This window comes from Amblyomma mixtum, chromosome 2 (genome assembly GCF_055824585.1).
Source record: "Amblyomma mixtum isolate Tamu chromosome 2, ASM5582458v1, whole genome shotgun sequence".
Classification (NCBI taxonomy): domain Eukaryota; kingdom Metazoa; phylum Arthropoda; class Arachnida; order Ixodida; family Ixodidae; genus Amblyomma; species Amblyomma mixtum.
The window spans coordinates 283373077-283391680 of record NC_143013.1 but is presented as its reverse complement, the minus strand read 5'-3'; the positions used below and the strand labels follow the sequence as shown (position 1 = coordinate 283391680).

The following is an 18604-nucleotide window of genomic DNA, read 5'->3' as shown; positions in this document are numbered from 1 at the left end:
CGGAGCAGATATAGCTGGCGAGTGCGGACGAAAGGCACGCTGAGGACGACATCGTTCACGAAAAAGGGTCCTTGAGCGCCGAAGCCGGACGGCGCGCGGTTTCTGCCAGCCACCGACGGATCGCAACTCCGGAGCCCCTCCATCGCCCCCATGACGGCGTCGCCACGTAAGCTCGGACACCCCAGCCTCTGATGTACCATGTATAATTATTGATTACATCACTTTGTTTAAACTGAGCCATACGGTGTCTTCTTGCCTCTCCGTCCCGTGTGGACCTGCGCATTATGTGGGGTCGTCACAACATGTTACAGGATTCTCTAAAGTGGTGGTGCTTGGTTTACTGTGTGCGCCATACAGCCGCTTGATGACGTCACCCTATTTTTCTTACCATCGCTGAGATTTTCTGTACCATGTGCGAATACACGAAGACACAGATACGCGCACATACACGTCTCCGGCTTTCCTCGTAATGGGGCTAGTAATGCTTTCGCATTAGAAAAGCGCGCAAAGAAAACGGGAGCTGTGCTGGACTGGAGCACTTAGCACAGTGCACCGAGTTGCGGGCTCCGGGCCATCAAAAATTTTCAGCTGTAGAGATGTGTGGCATTACTTCGTAGCCGTATGGCTGCGCTCGGGGGGATATTGACCATTTACTGCGTCATTAAAATCTACTCCACTTTCGAAGATTCTCCAAAAATACATTGGAATGCAATGCTCTGACTGTCGCTCCGAGACCAGTTCCACAGCAGCAGTTGCCATGTGGACGCGGCAGCCTACCTTGACGGCGACGCTTTTGCGCTAGCGGTCCTGGGTCGCAGTCAACGAGATTCTAACGAGCCGACAGCCCATCCACAGCAGAGGCCACTGCAGTGGCAGTGGATATCAGACATTTTAATAACATCAGTGCCCCTTCCCACATAGTCACGAACTCTCAACAAGCCTGCCACTACTACACGACAGGGCGATATCACTCACTTTATCGGGGATCATCTTGGGTTGCGGCCTCAGCGAACATCACCGAATTACATGGACCACAGGCCGCGAGGGCCTCGAAGGGAACAAGAAGGTTAAAGCTTTAGCTCGTGATATTGCCAACCGAGCGGAGCTAAACCTACCCCCCAACCCTTGTTCTCTCAGATCATGAACGGGCAGTCTACCAATATCCCTGAAGAGAAAAGTATACAACAGCTGTATCTTACCGGTATACTCACCTATGGGGCAGAAACGTGGAGGCTAACGAAGAGGGTTCAGCTTAAGAACAACGCAGCGAGCTATGGAAAGAAAATGATAGGTGTAACGTTAAGAGATCGGAAGCTGGCGGAGGGGGTGAGGGAACAAACGCGCGTTAATGACATCCTAGTCGAAATCAAGAGGGAGATATGGGCTTGGACAGGGCATGTAATGCGAAGGCAAGATAACCGCTGGTTCTTAAGGGTAACGGAGTGGATTCTAAGAGAAGGCAAGCGCAGCAGGGGGCGGCAGAAACTTTGGGCGGATGAGATTAAGAAGCTTGCGGTGATAGGGTGCCAGCAACTGGCAAAAGATGGGGTTAATTGGAGAGACATGGGAGAGGCCTTTGCCCTGCAGTGGGCGTAGTCCGGCTGAAGATGATGATGATAATGCCTGCAGGGGCATGGGCAAAAAGCAAGGCAAATCTAGATTTCAGAGCACAAAGTCGGTTGTAGCGTTATATAGAGTCCCATTGTTTTACTATGGGCGCTAAGGACAGTCTCTGCGTTGTTTGGATGTCTCTCAGAAATGTCGCAATCATTGAAACAGCACTTGGGAAAGAGTCGCGAATAAAGGAACTACATGGGTAGCTGACATCCATGAGGTCACTCCTTGAAGTGTCCCCACTTGACCATGGGTCCGAGAATGGGCCACTTGCTGTAGCTCTCGGAGGCGAAGTACTCCTTGATGTTGGGCAGCTCCTCGAACCTTTTGAGATACTCAAGCAGCGCGGGGTAACTGGAGAACGCCTCAGGGTTGAACTCGTGGTTCCAGTCCAGCGCCTCGTAGAGCAGGAAGTCCACGTAGGTGAGCCGGTCACCCATCACCCATTTCCGGTCCCGCATGTGATCCGCCCACGGCTTCAGCACGGTCACCAGGTTGTCCTGGTACTTCTTTCGGGCTTCGTCAAAGGTCGGATTTAAGGCGGTCATGGTCAGGCCCAAGGCCAGATCCTTCGCCTGCTGTTCCAGGAGGTCCATCTGCAGCATTTCCTGCTCGTCCCTGCGCGCAGCATCAATCAAAAGCGCACAATGTCTTGAAGTAAAATGAACAACACGCCGAGCGTAACAAGGTGTGGAAGCTCGTTACGCTAATTTAGTACTTACACTGTAACTTTTACAGCCATAGCTGTTATGGGCAAGGTTTTCTGGAATGCGTGTTTGTTGTCGTCGTCGTCGCTTTGGCAAGACAATTAGCAGGACGTTTATGAAACTTCGTGCGGGAAAGCCGCATTATCATGGCCTCATGATTACTTTCATGTGTTTAATATATAATGAAAGTTTTTACTATAAGCCGAGGCTTCACACACGTGACAGAATATTTCTGGAGGATGAAGGTTGGCAGAGTTGAGTGGGTTAGTTGGTGGCGCCTCAGGAGTGTGGAGGTGCTGGTGCTTCTGGGGGGCAACCAGGTTTCCCACTGTGTCTTTGACTTCTACTTCACCGTCGCTTTTTAGTTAATCTGCTTCTTGGGCTTTTACTAGGCTTCTAACGAACGGACTCATACTTTATCTAGCGACACGTCTCCGAGCAACTCTGCTCCTTGGCCGGACGATTACTACGCGAACGACAAGTGGACTATGCGCCGCGAGTACCGAAGAGACAGACTCACAGAGCCACGACACTTTCGCGCCTCCTTCATCCTCTTCCCTAATCCTCACTCGCTGCGAATCTACTCACATCAGATAAACGCACGCTAATTCTCTGCCTTGGAGACCTCTACAAACACGACATACTCAACCGCTCTGGCCACCCCCACCGTCAGGTATGTGGCGCGTACCGTGACAACACGCATACATGCTGCTCCTGTCCACGCGCCCCACAGTCACCACACTGCCACAAATTCCTAACTCCCGCTACGTACCTAATTCTTGACGGAGCTGCGCTGCCCCTCCTGTTGCACTACGGCCAACACTGTGGCCACTGCTCGTTGCCCACATCACCCACGTGTTGGGTAAAAACCATGCTAATAGGCTGCAATCTCGCTCGCCGACTTGAGACAGCGACGTAGACCTGGAGCGCGCAGTACTTTCACTCTCTATCATTGCCTCATTATAAAGGTTCATTTAATTCAATCATTACCAGGAACTCGGGAGAAGCACTTCTAGTTCCACTGGATGCCAGCACGTGGCGCATGGTCTTGAACATTTAAAAATAGCGCCTTAACACCATTTGTGACGTAAGAAAGCAATAGAATGGGTCTCTCCGATTTGGCTGCACTCGTTGCACTAGTTCAGTGACATTTTACGGCGGGGCCGCCAGGGTGCAGTGTCAGTGCAGGCAGTTTAAATGCCTGGAACTTGGCACTGGCTGCTTCCGAAACGAATGGTCGAGTGCAAGCCTGCCGTCTGCTAGCCTTGCCGTCGCCACCAAATTGCAGCCAACAGCGTGCCGTCGACATCAACGGCCGCCAGAATCCCGAACCACGTGAAGTGTTGTCATGAACCAGCCTCTGGAAATCATCGTTTCGCAGAAAAAAAAGAAAGTCGTTGCATGTAAACGCGTAAACGATTTACGAACATATACATTTAAATGCTGCCCATAGGGCTTTAACTGACGGCCTATAGGTTTACAATTATGGTGCCACAAAGAGCTACTCACCTCCTCCCTTCAAGAAAAAACTGTCACCACTTCATTAAGTGACTACTTCATGTCTTCTCCGCTTCTCCGACATACACATGGGCGCCGCCATATTGCTGCACTACAGCTGCACTTTCACTTCGGAGAGTGCAAGCCAGCCAAGAAATCGTGTTGCACTAGGCTAACAGTTTTGCAAAACGAAAATGGAAGTGCAGCGGGCACGCTCAGTGACCTGACAAAACGAATTCGAAAGTGCTGCACTCCTTGAACTGGTGCAGAAAGTTCAGCCAAACTGAAGAGACCTAATGAGCGAGTGGCTTCAGAACAGAACGTGATAGGCCGCCAGTCTTAGCGGCACTGGCTGGGTGCTGTCCCGAATTTCTGGTAATTTATGCTCAAGTACCCCTCTACCATTGATGGAAGTTCCAGTGAAAGTCAGCAATTTATGCGAATTCTTACAAGTTGAACCCAAATGTTTACGGCAGAACGCCAACTACTCTAAATGTCCAGCTGGCCTTGCAGTTACCATTTTTTGTTACAAATGTCAGTTGGTAGCTTACTTTCGGACTGCTACAACAGGAGCGACGACTGTGCACCTTGCAACGTGAATACTTTGCTTTTCTTCTGTGCTCTGTCACCCAGGGGGAGCAGGTGTCGCCACATCCGACCGTTTTCGCAAACAAACTGCAGTGGCGTAAAAAGGGGAAGCCCGGATCTCCGAGGCTAGGCCACTCCACCATTTACTTCCAAATGGTGACTCTATGGCCCTCGAAGCCCATTTAAAAGAGTTCGTATGCTAGGGCATCTCTTTAATTTACTGTAAAAACAAAAGACACACACACACACACACACACACACACACTGACGCAGTCGACGCCAAGAGGCCCTGTTGCGCATGCTACGCACCTCGCCGCCAGGTCATGCTTCCTGGCCAGGTACCGCAGGATGGCCAAGCTCTGTGTGATCTTGACGTTGCCGTCGATGTAGTAAGGCAGGTTTGGGAACTGGAGTCCTAGTGAGAACTTCTCGCCCTGCCAGTGAGAGCGGTCAAAGTCCGGCGCGGGGCCGAATCGGTACAGCTTGTCCTCGAACGCGACACCCTTGTAGACGAGCAGGTTGCGGATGTACTGGCCGAGGCCGCGAACGTTCCAGTAGCCTAGCACCGGACGACGAGGCATGTCGGGGCGCTGACTCAGCCAGCACCAGCTCGATCTTTGCCTCTGATCTTTAGGATGAAAAAGAAAGATCAAGTAAACGAAAGCTGACAGGCTTTGTCCCGAGCCTTCAGTAAAAATCAAAATTACTCTACGTTTACGCTAGCTTTGCGCGAATTGTTAAGTGAAAGAAAGCTTGGAACGCAGAGAGTGTTCCTGCGTCTGCGAGAGCGTATACATGAACAGTACATAGCGTTACATTACCCCGCGTATAGCGTTAGCACGGAGCGCCCCCTGGTGTCTACGATGCCCCGCACCGCTCCTTATATGCGAGTTGCGATGTCGCTACTCTGTCATATTAATGCCGCTGAATTCACGTAACATCCACATATCTGTCTAGAGCGCTTGAATGGCGCACGGGGGGTGCACTTGTCTCATTTACGAGTGGCCTAAGGCTCGAAATCTGGTCTCACAGCGCTTGCAGATTCTCATGCATCTTGTTTAGCTCCACATAATTTTTTCAGCTGTATACGGCCCATCAGGCAGCAGCTAGTGACAGGGGCGCTGTAGAGCGTGTGGACGACTGTACACCAACTACTGTGCCTATGGAAGCTCGTTAGCGCTTTCCATTAAAGGTACGATGCCGGTGTGACGTAGAAACCTATGTGTACGTTCACTTCGTATGCTTGTTCCACCTTACACCGTGGCTTGTTCACACCACCTCTTCCCTCCATCGCAGTCATCGCAATGGAAGCGCACTGTCCCCCTCACCTGCGTGCTCCATCACCTCCTCACCCTCTCTCTTGACTTTTGCGCCATGAACAATGGCTTAAGCGCACAATATGTGTCAAGGAGTACACCGTCGATGCGAGCAGACCGCGTGCTTGAACTACGGCGGACATAATCAAATAAGACAAAGCAAATTGAACATGGGTTGATGTGGAGCCTCAGTCCGCTAGCAAACGTTTTGAGAAGGGGTTCGTGCAGAGAACTTAGGCTCCGCAGTGGACCCCACTTAATTTTGTTTTGTGTTCTCAGGAATCCCATCTTCCTGCATTCCTTCCTGCTGTAAATAACCGGATAAGAAACGGCACAGTGGAATATAGGTTTCAACTATATTGAGCCCATTCTGTTCGTCTGAAGGGGTTGCGATGATGTCTTCGGAATGCCTCCCATAAAGAGTTTTCACTTTAAAAGTACATCGAAGCCAACGCCTATGTATTTGCGAAGGTTGCGAAGTATATAAACATGCTGTTGCATTCAACGACAGGATTTGTTTTGTTTTCTTATAGATACAAATGTACGTCGGTAACTCCAACTCGTATATACACAGCTACGGCGTAATCTTCGGCAAGTCTCGCTTCAAAAGCTACTCTCAATTGCAGCGCGCTCCACCGGCAGAACATACTCGCCATTTATCAGATGAAATAACCGGCAGAGATTGGAGAGGCAGTAGGCGTTAGCGACTGCTTTTGAGCGGATTTGATTAGAGTGGACTTAAGATCGCCTGATGTCCAATGTATACTGTGTGAAAACCTATGTGCGCCTAATTTAATATGCCAAGGGATTTCAGCTGATAAACACTCTGATGCATACGCGTAAGCATATGCCTACGTATTTGTCGCTGGTTAGGACAGTGAACTGCTAACGCATGTGGTTCTATAACTGGGCATCAGCTAATACCAACCAGCAAAGCAGCAATCACCTCGCCAAATAAAGCATAAGCAAACAGCTAATTTGCCACTCTTCAGACACTGAGCGGCTCTTGGATGCATTGATATTAAAATGACGCGAAGGCCGAGCTACAAGGCATACGCAGTAAACTGTACGCTAAGCAATGAATTTGGGATGTTTCACGATGGTACAAGATAATAAAGTTACATTGATGTTGATGCGCGCAGTGGTGGAGAATTGGCATGTTCACTTTACGTCCAAGCCTAGCCGTAGAGGAGACTCATAAGCACACGCTACCATATCACCACACCATATTTTTCCCAAGTTTCACTCATCGCAAAAGGTTTATGATCCTTATATACGACAGGTTTGTGGTTGATAATCACAGCGCCTCGCTTGCAGCCAGTTAGACGGCTACTCTGCTTTACCTAGTAGCTATGTGGCAAAGCGGCATCCATGTGTTGGCTATGCTGCACTGCATTGTTGTAGTGCGCTGCAGCCAACAGCTAGTGCTGACTGTTCTTCCTGCGAGGCACTGGGGTGCGTTACGGAAAAGGAGACGTTCTGCACAGCCAAGCAGTTGCTTTCTTTACGGGTTTCGACATTTTTTTTTTCCTTTGGCAGTCATGCACGAATGGTGAGTTGTGGATGAGGCGACAGAAATCAATATGCTAGCGACCTTTTCATAAGGCGTTTCTCGATTGAAGTATGCAAATCACCCTGTCCTTGTTTTTGCGAGCAGCACGCGTTCAGGGCACTGAATTGAGGCACCAGTGCTAACCTGCCCTTTTACATGCTGTGCGCATTAATGAGCAAACGAACGATAACACGACCGACTGCATGCACCGTTCAAAATCGCCGTCGCCTGCCCTGCTACCTGAGGGAGAGAGAGAGAGAGAGAGAGAGAGAGAAACTTACCGTTGTCGCACGGCGGCTACCTATCCGGATGTAAACTGAGGCGAGTTGGGCAGCGGACGAGCGGCGGTCTACCCCGGTGCAGCTCCGGGCCGCAGTTTCCGCCCGGTAAGTCACGGTGAGAACTCCGCGACTAGGCGCTGGAATGCCGACGGGCCGCCACTTCCTCGCCCTCCCCACACCCGACCAAGTCTCTCTTTCCTGAATCTCCAGGCCACGTCCTCTTCCACATGCATTCCCCTGACACGAATCAACTGTTTTTATACAACACAGAGCAGGTCAACGGTGCCAGAGAAAGCGGCACAAGTCGCCTCTTCTATTCGCGTCATCGGCCTTGGCCCCCTAGAGCCCGGTTTCCCTCGGGCCTGACTCCGGCGCTTCTTTTTTTTCGTACCTACTCAGCCGGCGGGCGAGGCTATTTCGGAAGCGCCCCTCTTTTCGAGCGGGAAGGGGAGGGGTCGGCCTCGAAAGGAAGGCGGAACCGCCGAGCGTTAAGTAAGCCAAGTTTGTTTTCATCCTCGGCGTCATAACAATGCCGGACGTTCACTCCTGAACGTCGGTCGCCATCGGGGGCACCCACACAGGTCAGTTGACTGCAGGAGCCAGTGGATGAGTACGTTACTACTACTACTACTACTACTACTACTACTACTACTACTACTGCTGCTACTGCTACTACTACTACTACAAGCACCACGTGGTGCTTGCTAGTAACAGTCTGCAGCAGCAGAAGGGGCAGTAGCAGTAGGGGCAGTATTAGTAGTAGTAGTAATAGTAGTAGTAGTAGTAGTAGTAGTAGTAGTAGTAGTAGTAGTAGTAGTAGCAGCAGCAGCAGCAGCAGTAGTAGCAGTAGTAGTAATAGTAGTAGTGGTAGTAGCAGCAGCAGTAGTAGTAGTAGTAGTAATGGCTGTGCTTTGGTAGTAGTAGTAATGGTACTTGTAGTGTTAATGGAAGCAATATATTGGCCACAGTTGTGTCGTAGTGGCTGTTTAGATAGCAGGAGCAGTGGTAGTAGCAAAAAAAAAAATACTACATGAGAGCTAGCAGCAGTAGTAAAGCAGTAATGATGATGATGGTGGATTTTAGCGGCCCAAGGGCAGCTTTGGTCAAAGAGAACCATGGCCCAAGGTGGATTTGCTCTGCACAAGGCAGGGTCAACGACCAGTTTTCCAGGCATTTCACCTCAGAGAAGCAGAGCAGCTGGCCATGGGTAAGCTGGCCAATTGGAAACCGGCGTGTACCCTGCGGCATTGGGCATCGAACTCCGAACCTCCCACATACAATGCGTTTGCTCAAACCACTTTTCCGGCGCTATGGTGGTACACCGGTAGTTTTTAGTAGAACTGGCGGTTCCAGGAATAAAAGCGACAATGGCGGCGGTAGTATATAGTACTAGCAGTACTAATCATACGAGCGCACGGTTCGTTACGGTAGTCTTGAGTGTGATACATAAGGCGAGATGATATGCTCTACCTGAAGAGTGTCTTTTGACGGCCTGTCTGCACTTCGTATACACCTAACCACTTTGTTTTACTCGCTGTAACAGGGACACAAAACCAACAAAGTTCGATGTAGCCCAAAACCCAGGTATAACGGGAGAGTGGCAGTTTGTAAAATAATAAAAACGGCTGGGCTGGTAAAAAGTCGCTAATTTAGCAGGACTAGTCGGAATGTGAATTTTCAGGCGTTGTATGTTTGAACGCGCCTCTTGGTAGCGTCGACAGTCTCTCTGAGATGCCAGTGCAGTTTTAAATTAGCAATGGTGGTTAGCACGCTATGGACCATACGACCACCCATGTGTTTCGCTAGCTACTTTCATTTCTCATCTTGCTTGCTACGTTGGCATGGAGCTCACCATGGCGCTCGCAGCAGCATATGTTCTAACATGTGTTCTAACATGCGAGAGTGCTGCCATCCGTCGGGATGTGAGCGCAACTCGAACCAACGCGCGCTGTGTTTCCTAATTGCGCTTGCAGTCAACTGTGTACTACACGCGCGGCCGCGGTCAACGCAGCTTCAGCAGGAGTTCTATCTGAAGTGTACTGCGTGAAAACCTACGAACGACACGCTCTTTCACTAATCATATTCCATAGCTTTTTGCCCGCTACTTCGTTCATCACAGTTAGCAATATAAGTTAGTGTAGTAAGGTTAGTCCCAAAAATATTACCTGCTCCCTGAACGCCGAGTAGAAATGAAAAAAAAAAAAAAAGTTCAGTTTGGCGTGATATTCATGACCATCACTGAAGGCCCGTGATTTCTGACAATTGATCACTCGACACTGCTTCAGAGGATTGTATTTTTGTTCATCAAAAATATGTAAATACGTAAACTAGCGCCACCATTCCTTACCCCTCCCCCAAGATGATGTCTCGAATGTTTGCTCGAACTCCGATCGTGGGCTCTCTGTGTAAACACGATGGTGCTATGAACATTCGCTACTCTCGGTCTAAAAAGGCTAAAATACCAGATGCGTGTGCTTAAGGAGCCACCTTTTATTCGGACACATTATGTAGAGCACAACCGCCCATTAGGTCACTGCACGACAGGCACACCTGTCCCGCGCTGGCTACGCCTATCCTACACACGCAACTTCCTACAACCTCAATGACTCCTCGCCGAGACCATTCTACGTGGTTATTAAAATACAAACACAAGGTGCAGGCAAATCTGCGACAGCCTAAATCACCTCGTAATCGAGAATAGGATTTCTTTAACACGGAGTCCTCGCAAATCAAGCAGGAATATACCATCACCTTCCAGCCTCTGCATATACTATAGGCGCCGCATTGGCTCTCTCAGAAATGATGTTTAATGAGGCCTTCAGTCCTTTCCTGTACTAGGCCCCATGTACCGCACGCTATGATTTTTTTCGTAATTTCTCCTCCCTTGCTACACAATGCTACGGCTGGGTCCTGATCAGGACGCGTGCACACTTAATTTCTAGGTCAGCAGGAAAGACAGCATTGAGACAACCGAGGTGAACACCACAGAAAGAATATATTTATTTCATCGTCAAAGAAACACAACATGAAACAGGCAGCAGACCCTTCCGTGCGCGGACGCCGAGATTTATATAGTGCGCCAACGTGTCCACACACAGAACCAAAGCAAAACCCGGAACGCGAACACGAAGTTAAACTAAATGTTTTTATAGCCAGCTTCCGGTGTAAGCCATTCCATCTTTTTTTTCTACTTGTTTTTCTTTCCCAGCAGCCAGAGAGCGTCGTACAGGAAAACAAGCCCCATCTACCCCGAACTCTGCAACGTTCCTTGCTTTCCGGTCGGACCCGCCCACACGATGTTTCAAACGCTCGCGTCGTCCGCAGCTGTGCGCGGTGACGTGTAAGTACTTGGTCGCGGCTGCATACACTGCCAGGCGCTATTTTAGAACTAGGCGCCGCCGTGTAGCGGTTCAGAGAAGCTTCATTTACATACGCGAAAGAAAAAGAAGTAAGCAAATAAATAACAAGAACAAACAAAAATGATACAGCGCACGCGGAGGAAGCCCCATATTTTTTTCAAAGATTCGAGTAAAAAACATGAAACACGCGGAAAACCAACCGCCGTTTAATTCCTTCGCAACGTCCTTTCTTAACCACAACTTCAAATGAAAGTCGAGAGAGAGAGAGAGAGAGAGAGAAAAACTAACAAGAAATGACGGCGAGCGCACAAGGAAGTCAATGCACGATCCACCCACAGGAGTGGCGCGCACGCTCTCATACGCGAGCTTTTTTTTCCCCCTTTACCTCGGTTCGCCCGCGCTTTTCCTTTTGATTCATCCCACAGACACACGCATACTCTGGGCTAACGCTTTCCTTTCACCGCGCAGAATGCGCCAGTCCCAGCATAACGCAAACGTGTTAGCGAAGAAACAACTGATGCGCGTATTGTACTACTGACGTCGAGGTTTGGCCACTTCGAAAGGGAGAAAAATAATATTAGGGAGTTTTAGCGCACCGGAGACGCATTAGCGTAGACGTATACAATACCAGCCTGTTGCGCATGGACACTTGTCCACTGCGCATGCGCCTGGCACCCAGTTGGTGCGCCATACATCTACGCTAGTAGGTCTGCGGCACGCTAAAACTCTCTATTGTTCGAGGTGCGACGACGGTAACGGTTAGGTGAAACAATGACCTGAACAAAGCGGTGTTTGAAATGAAACAAAGAAAAGAACAGGCGAGGCAGCGAGATGAAAAGAAAGGCATGGCGGCAACGACAGAAGGGGTGAGTGGGTTTGCTGCGAGGAGAAGGTCTACTACTCCATGATGACGTCCGCGTTGACGTCAGGGAAGGGCGTCTTCCAGTAGTTGAAGGCGTTGAACGCCGGGTCGTCCTCGTCCGACGGGGTGCCGGCGACCTCCATCATGGCGGCGTCGGCCGGCAGAGGAGGTCCGGCCATCTCGACGACGGCGGCCGTAGAGAGGAGTTCCTCGTCCGGCTTGCCGCCCCCCTCCACCATGAGCGGCAGTGCCGTCTCCTCCATGGGCGATGTGACGGGGGACTGGGCGAGCGCGGCCGTCACGGCGGGTCCGCCACCACCGCCTCCGGCACTGCCGTTGTTCCCACCGTTCTTGTTGTGCTGCTTATTGTGCTTGGAATCCTGCCGAGAAGGGAAGGAGACAAAGAGGCAATGTTGTTATCTCGGGCCAAGGCTGTTATCTCGGGCCTACCTCCCAACTTCATCTCCCAATAGCCAGACCACTGAGTCATCCCGCTTAGAACAAAGAGTTTTAATCAATCAATCTAACCAACAGGAAATTATTTCGCCAAGAATAGAAGGTATACACTCTGTGAAGGTAAAGAATTTCGAGCAGCTCTTTTTGAGGCCATATATTCTACTCCCATTTTCAAGAATCGACGCGCCCCTGCTATGTGTCGGAAAGAACATTAGGAAAACTTTGTGCTGGGCCAGTTGGTTAGACATTCTTTGAAATAGGTTAGCACCAAAAAAAAGACGAACACAAGGCGAAAGAACGACGACACGACACGTCTTACATCACGTCTTACATAGTAAGGTGGAAAGTTGGGCGAGTTGAATCTTATTCATGATGAAGTTTAGCGCCAAAAACGAGGACAAAGTAGGAGTGAAGACACAACACGAGCGCTCGTGTTGTGTCTTCACTCCTACTTTGTCCTCGTTTTTGGCGCTAAACTTCATCATGAACGTCTTACGTCCCGGATGACGTCAACGCGCTATTTTTGAACGTTCAAGGCTATGCGCCCCGTGGTGGTACCCAAGGGAACTAAAAGCGCGCGTGTCCCGTATCCCAAGTAATGTTGCGCCGAAAACAAGTAGCAACGTTCTCACTTTCACACGAATTTTAACCGGTAAAGATGAACCCGTCTTGCGTTACTTTTTTGTGCTCATAAATTTTAATGACCACTTGCTACTTTAGATACGAATTTAGATAGGAGGAAAACAACAACAATATGAGATCGTCTTCCCTGCGCGCTATTTTCTCGGAGCAACCGCGCCTTTTGTTTGTAAGCCGTGGATGGAAGGCACGTAACAAACGTAACCACACTATAGTACAATCTTTTCGTTCGATTCTATTCGGTTCTTATCATTCGCCCGGCTGAGTGCATATTTCCAGCCAAAGCGGAGGCATGGGGCAACTACGAAGTGAAAAAAGACTAATGACGGAATGGACTTCGAGCAAATCCATTAACGCCTAGCGCTCCATGGACAAGAAATCCCCACATAAGCACGCCGCAATAAGGCCTGCTGTTACAGGGACATTCATGAGCAAAACTCCACGGGCTTTCGTTTGTTGTGTGTATTCAGTGATGGTTGTTTACAACAGCCGCTGTGATGGCTCAGTGTAACGTTATGGCGCCGGCTGCTGACCCAAAGGACGCGGGTACGATCCCGGCCACGGCGTTCGAATTTCGATGGAGCCGAAATTCTAGAGGCCCGTGTACTGTGGGATGTCACAGCACGTTAAAGAACCCCAGGTGGCCGAAATGTCCGGAGCCCTTCACTACGGCGTCCCTCATAGCCTGAGTCGCTTTGGGACGTTAAACCCCCATAAACCATGAGCCAAGCCGATGATTGTTCAGATATTGCCTCGTATTACATAGGTCCATGCAAAGTTTCTCTCTAGAAATAGAAGCTGACCGGGTGCCTGATAAGAACTAAGCTCTCATGGATCTGCAAGTGCTCCACTACGGAGCACATTAAATCTGCCGCGTCGCCAAATCTTGGATGCGTCAGCAGCCGTGTCGACAGACGCGTCGGCAGATTTGTCCGCCTTTCGGCGTCACTGCTTAAAAATAAACTGCGCCGAGGGTGGGAATCGAACCAGGGCCTTTGGCATTTGAAGAGGAGACGCTACCACTCTGCCACCAAGGCTCAAGGTTCCAGCATGAATAAAGGCGCATCTAGTGAATGCACAGGTTTCATAAATAAAATAAAAGGAATAAAGTCAAGAAAAGCAAAATAAAAAACAAACAGAAAACAAATAAAATGAGATATGAAAATAAGAATAAAAAACAATAGAAACAAGAAAAGGAGCAAAAATAAAAAAATATGAAAAATAAAAAAGTAAATAAAAACACACAGTGCGCCAGGAAACGCTTTCGCCTTGCAGCACTTTAGAGAGCAAAGTGCCCCCTGAATTTTTGAAACAGTCGTCGAAGAAAACTACAGCATTATCCGGAAGTTCGTGTAAGTTATCGGGAAACTATTCGAAAATTTGAGCGCATGTTCGATTCGCTTCGAACCATTTTGCACGTGCGTTATGGCTTGATGCATTCAACGAATCGAGTAGAAGGATGGTCGATTCATCGCTCGAAATTTTCTGATATTCGCGCACGTCTAAGCTGTTTTCCTCATTGGTTTTGTGCGTGCGTACGTGAGCGCATTTTGCCTGCTTCCAGCAATACGCCTGCTCAGCGTTCCACGCGTACAAGGTAAAATTACGAACCAGTTTCGAAACCGAGCTTTTCGCAAGATCCTACTCATTGGATGAACGCACCAAATCTCAAAGTGCCCTGAAGAGAGATGTAGCTAATTTCAATTCTATTTCCCAATAAAGAAAAAGCTCGACGCGATGTCGGACTCTGATCAGGTATCGCATGTTTTTTTTTTGTTTTAGAATTTCGGTACCGGGTGGTTTGACAAATTCATCGCCATGGCGTCAGCCAGGCTGAGTTCACTGCGGGCCAAAGACGTTCCTAATGATCACCAATTAGCCCTGTCCTAATCCATCTTCCTCACACGGCCGCTATGCGCATGCACGCCTAAAGCTTCATTCGCATCTATTCTCCTCTGCCCTCTATCGGTTGAAAACAAACCACCATCTTCAAGTGCGCACGCGCAGTTCACGCTGGTGACAGGTGCAAGCGGTAGATGGCGCCAACTGTCATGCACGCACCTGCTATTCCGCATGAGCAGTTGATGCCTCATGAAAGCGGATCGTGCCCGCGTCGCCCCCGCGCGTTTGTTTTCAACCAGTTTTGTGGGTGAGGGACGAATTTTTCGCGAACAACCCACAGGGCGCGACACATTGTGAAAAAAAGCGGACGAAGTTAGCCATGGCCAACCCACCTGATTAAGGTTTTACCACTTCCCCATATGACACTACTGTTCTGCGCTACGCGTCGCTTCCCTCCGGATCCGCTTTGCCGTTACAACACTACCAGTTATTGGTTTTATGCACTGCATGTCCTCCATGTACATTCCCTCCTCTTGATTTGAGCAAGTATATCATAAACTCAATATTGTCCTGATTTACAGTGTACATATCCACGCTGCCCAGAGAATGCAAAGACGTCCTGGTTATGACCTCAGGATGCCCGCGGCAGAATGTTCAGACGTCCTAAGGTTGTTGCTAACTGGTCCTCAAGCAGTCACACTGGGATCCATTTGTCCGTCCCTCGCGCATACTCAAGATGTTGTGACGACCATGTTCAGGGATATTTTCGTTACCACTTCAGGATTTGTATCAAGATGTTTTCTTTTTCATGGGAGTGCCATATTCAAAGCTAATGTAAGAGAAGCTAACAAGAATAAGTGAAAAGAACAGGCACAGCACAAGTTTACCATGCCCAGGGCCGCAAAGACCTATAGCTCTCTTTGGAGTTCAATTCTGCAGCCGGAATCAAAAATATGAGTGACCCAAAAATCTAAACAGCCCAGCCCCACCAGAAGCATGTGATACATAAGACCGGGTGTAAAAGCAAATATATCTTAAGATATCTCCTCAAGGCATAAAATTTTTGGGGTCACAATGGTTTCCTTCATTACATCACTACTGTACATAAGTATCAATTAACAAACCAGTAGCGAGAGATAAAGCTAATTTGATCTCAGGTCAATTCCACAATATTGTCCTGCAATAGAACGACTGTAGGACATATGAGGAATTTTCACCGAGTCGTCCAGCAAACTACAAACTGAGGACATCCTTATGAGGACATTGAGCCGTCGATGCACTCGAAAGGTACTCAGAATGTTCTGCTTGGGATGAGACGTTCTGACCATTCGAAGACATCCTCAGGACGTCTGGTGTTGTCCAGCTGCCATCCGTCTCTTAATGTCACCCTAGTAATTTTCTTTCCACAGCTTGATGCCTCTGTCTAATTTCAAACTTCTTCATACGTCTGCAAGCTCAGGCCTCACAGGTGCGTACATGCTGACAATTTACAGCTATTATATATTTTCCTCACGAAAGATGTATGCATTCTGTCACAGCCTGACAGCACCCTCTAACACATTCTCCTGGTATTTTCCCTTCGTGCTGAGACAGACCAACACTACACCACATAACATTGAGCTGTCAGAAAATCACAGCAGTCCCACACATACAGAATCTCAATCCAGAGAAGTGGGAGGCCAATTGATCAACCATGTCCGGTTGGTCGACTGAGTATGCGTTGCAGCCATGCCGCTGGGGCCCGAGAATAGGAACCTGCCAGCTGGACTCGACATGAAATACTCTTGAGAGCTAATAAACTTTTCACTCACTCACTCCCATGGTATGAATCCGACATCACTGCTGTGCATCCCTCAATACTCAATAATCCCTCAATACTTGCAGTACTTCCTTGCTACAGCAGAGAGTATTACTAACTTTTCTTTTTTCCACATTAAGCCTAGTCTTGCTCCTGAGTTGACAAGGTGGTTAGGGTACAAAAAGAAGGACAATGAAGAAGAGAAAGTGTGCAGTGTCTTTGTCTATTCTTTTTCTAAGACGTCTTCATCCACAGCACAGGTGAGGTGAAGGCGTCGACCCTTCTGTACATAACAGCGATAACCACACGAAAATGTCTTTACAGCTTCACATGCGGCGAGCACCTGCGCAAGCTGGCAATTGTTTACTGTCCCCCTCGTGAAAATTCATGCCACGAGCGTAGCACGTGCGTGCTTCTCGGGACCGAAAATTCGTGAGCACTGCGCGGGCGTCCTGGCAGTAAACGTCGGTAAAAATGCGATCAGTATTCAAGAATAAACATACATTACGCTCCGACTACAGTATATATAGTTGCTTACACAGAGCATATAGCAGTAGCCGTAAAAAGAAAAAAAAAAAAGGGTTTCGCGAAACTAGCTGATACTAAAAATGTGAGCGAGCAGTGCACCCATACAACTCAAGTGATAGGAAAAAAACGAAATTTTAGAAAAATGAGATCTTTTCGGTACGGAGAAGAAATTACTAATCGTCAGCAAAAAGAAAGAATTTTGGTCAACAACAGCGCGCGCCGGTACGGGTTGGCAGAATTGTAGCCTGAAGGTCTTCCAATTTTCACTTTTGTCAGGCGCCTCAGATGCCAGAACCGTTGCTAGTCGCTTTTATGACTGCTTCCGAGACGATGTGAACCCAAAATAAAACGCCCCCGACAGCACTTTCCTCGAGTCCTCTTGTTACGCAACACGAAATCAGCATGTCGGTTCTACTGCTTCTCAATGCGAGTTACACACCTTGGGTTATTACAGGTCCCTGACAATACCAAAGACCGCTGCTGCGAGGCCTAAGCTTGCGTCTTCTTTCTGCACATTTCGCACAGCGCAAGATGTTTGCGCTCATTCATCGTTTGACGGCGACCGTCGCAACAAACTATGCTTAGTCACACCGTACGTCTCGCCCGTTATCGACCCGTCTCCGTCCTAGTGAGCGACGCATAAAGCCCGATCCCAGCTCTGCGGCACCCGTTTGTCCGCATTCCCGGTCGCCTGTCAACCCGTGTTCACTCCTTCTCACAGCACCCGTACGCACCTCGCGTTATGAGGGGTTTACTTTTCACTAAACCACCGAGGTGTCCGGAGACATCCGATCGCTCACTATGTCAACTTCAATCCATTATCCGCAAAGAGGCAACGAGATCCGCGCAGTTGGCATCCGCACGGCGCCGCGAGGATAATGCTTACGAATGTAAACATCCTTAAACCGAGAGACATGCGTAGCAGGCGCGCCGCCGAGAGCGAGATAACCCGGAGACGCGCGCTGATGTGAAGCCTACCTTACCGAAGGTCTGTTCTTTCGGTGCCGCCTGGACTTCCCAGAGGAAGGCATGGCTGTCGTTGACGCCCTCGAGCCGCGGTCTCTTCTCTGGCGGCGGACCCGGCGTTCGATAGAAACCGCAGTCCTGCACCGTGCGCTTGCGCCGAAGCAGTGGTGCTGCCGCCGCCGCGGCGTTGTGCAGACGACGCACTTTGAACCGCCGCCGGTGTTCGCCGGCAGCAAAACATGGGCTCCTCGGTCGCTTCATCGGTGCCGAACGGCGATGTTTTTAGCATCGAAGAATTCAATGAAGCGTAACGATTATTAAAGGATCGAGTGTATGCGTCCGTTGTGACGTGTGTGTTCGTGGCGGGCGAGTCGTTAGCCTCAAAAACGGCCTGCACGAGCTCGAAACGAACACTCGTAGGAGACAAAGCGTTTTGTAAATAGTACCGATCGAGTTTAACGCACTTGCTGACACTTACGTCTGTTTTAATAGGCTGTCAAGGGTAATGACGAGTGGACATCTTTTCAGTGCTGATGGAGCCGGTCAGATGCTTGTAAAAACATCGTAAATTCCTGCAAACACATTTATCGTACATACCA

The 18604-nt window shown here is 49.2% G+C and overlaps 2 protein-coding genes across 2 annotated transcripts; both read right to left on the bottom strand.

The window, feature by feature from the left end:
• Positions 1 to 331: 331 nt before the first annotated feature.
• On the bottom strand, positions 332 to 5023 carry LOC149364255 (glutathione S-transferase-like). Its single transcript, XM_089570056.1, has 2 exons — positions 4716 to 5023; positions 332 to 2232 (listed from the first exon to the last, which is right to left on the bottom strand). The coding sequence occupies exons 1-2, from the start codon at positions 4985 to 4987 to the stop codon at positions 1836 to 1838; spliced, it is 669 nt and encodes a 222-aa protein (XP_089426182.1). The 5' UTR covers positions 4988 to 5023; the 3' UTR covers positions 332 to 1835.
• Positions 5024 to 10749: 5726 nt separating this feature from the next.
• On the bottom strand, positions 10750 to 18477 carry LOC149364254 (uncharacterized). Its single transcript, XM_089574199.1, has 2 exons — positions 18018 to 18477; positions 10750 to 12156 (listed from the first exon to the last, which is right to left on the bottom strand). Exons 1-2 carry the CDS (start codon positions 18264 to 18266, stop codon positions 11812 to 11814), a joined length of 594 nt encoding a protein of 197 aa, XP_089430325.1. The 5' UTR covers positions 18267 to 18477; the 3' UTR covers positions 10750 to 11811.
• Positions 18478 to 18604: the final 127 nt, after the last annotated feature.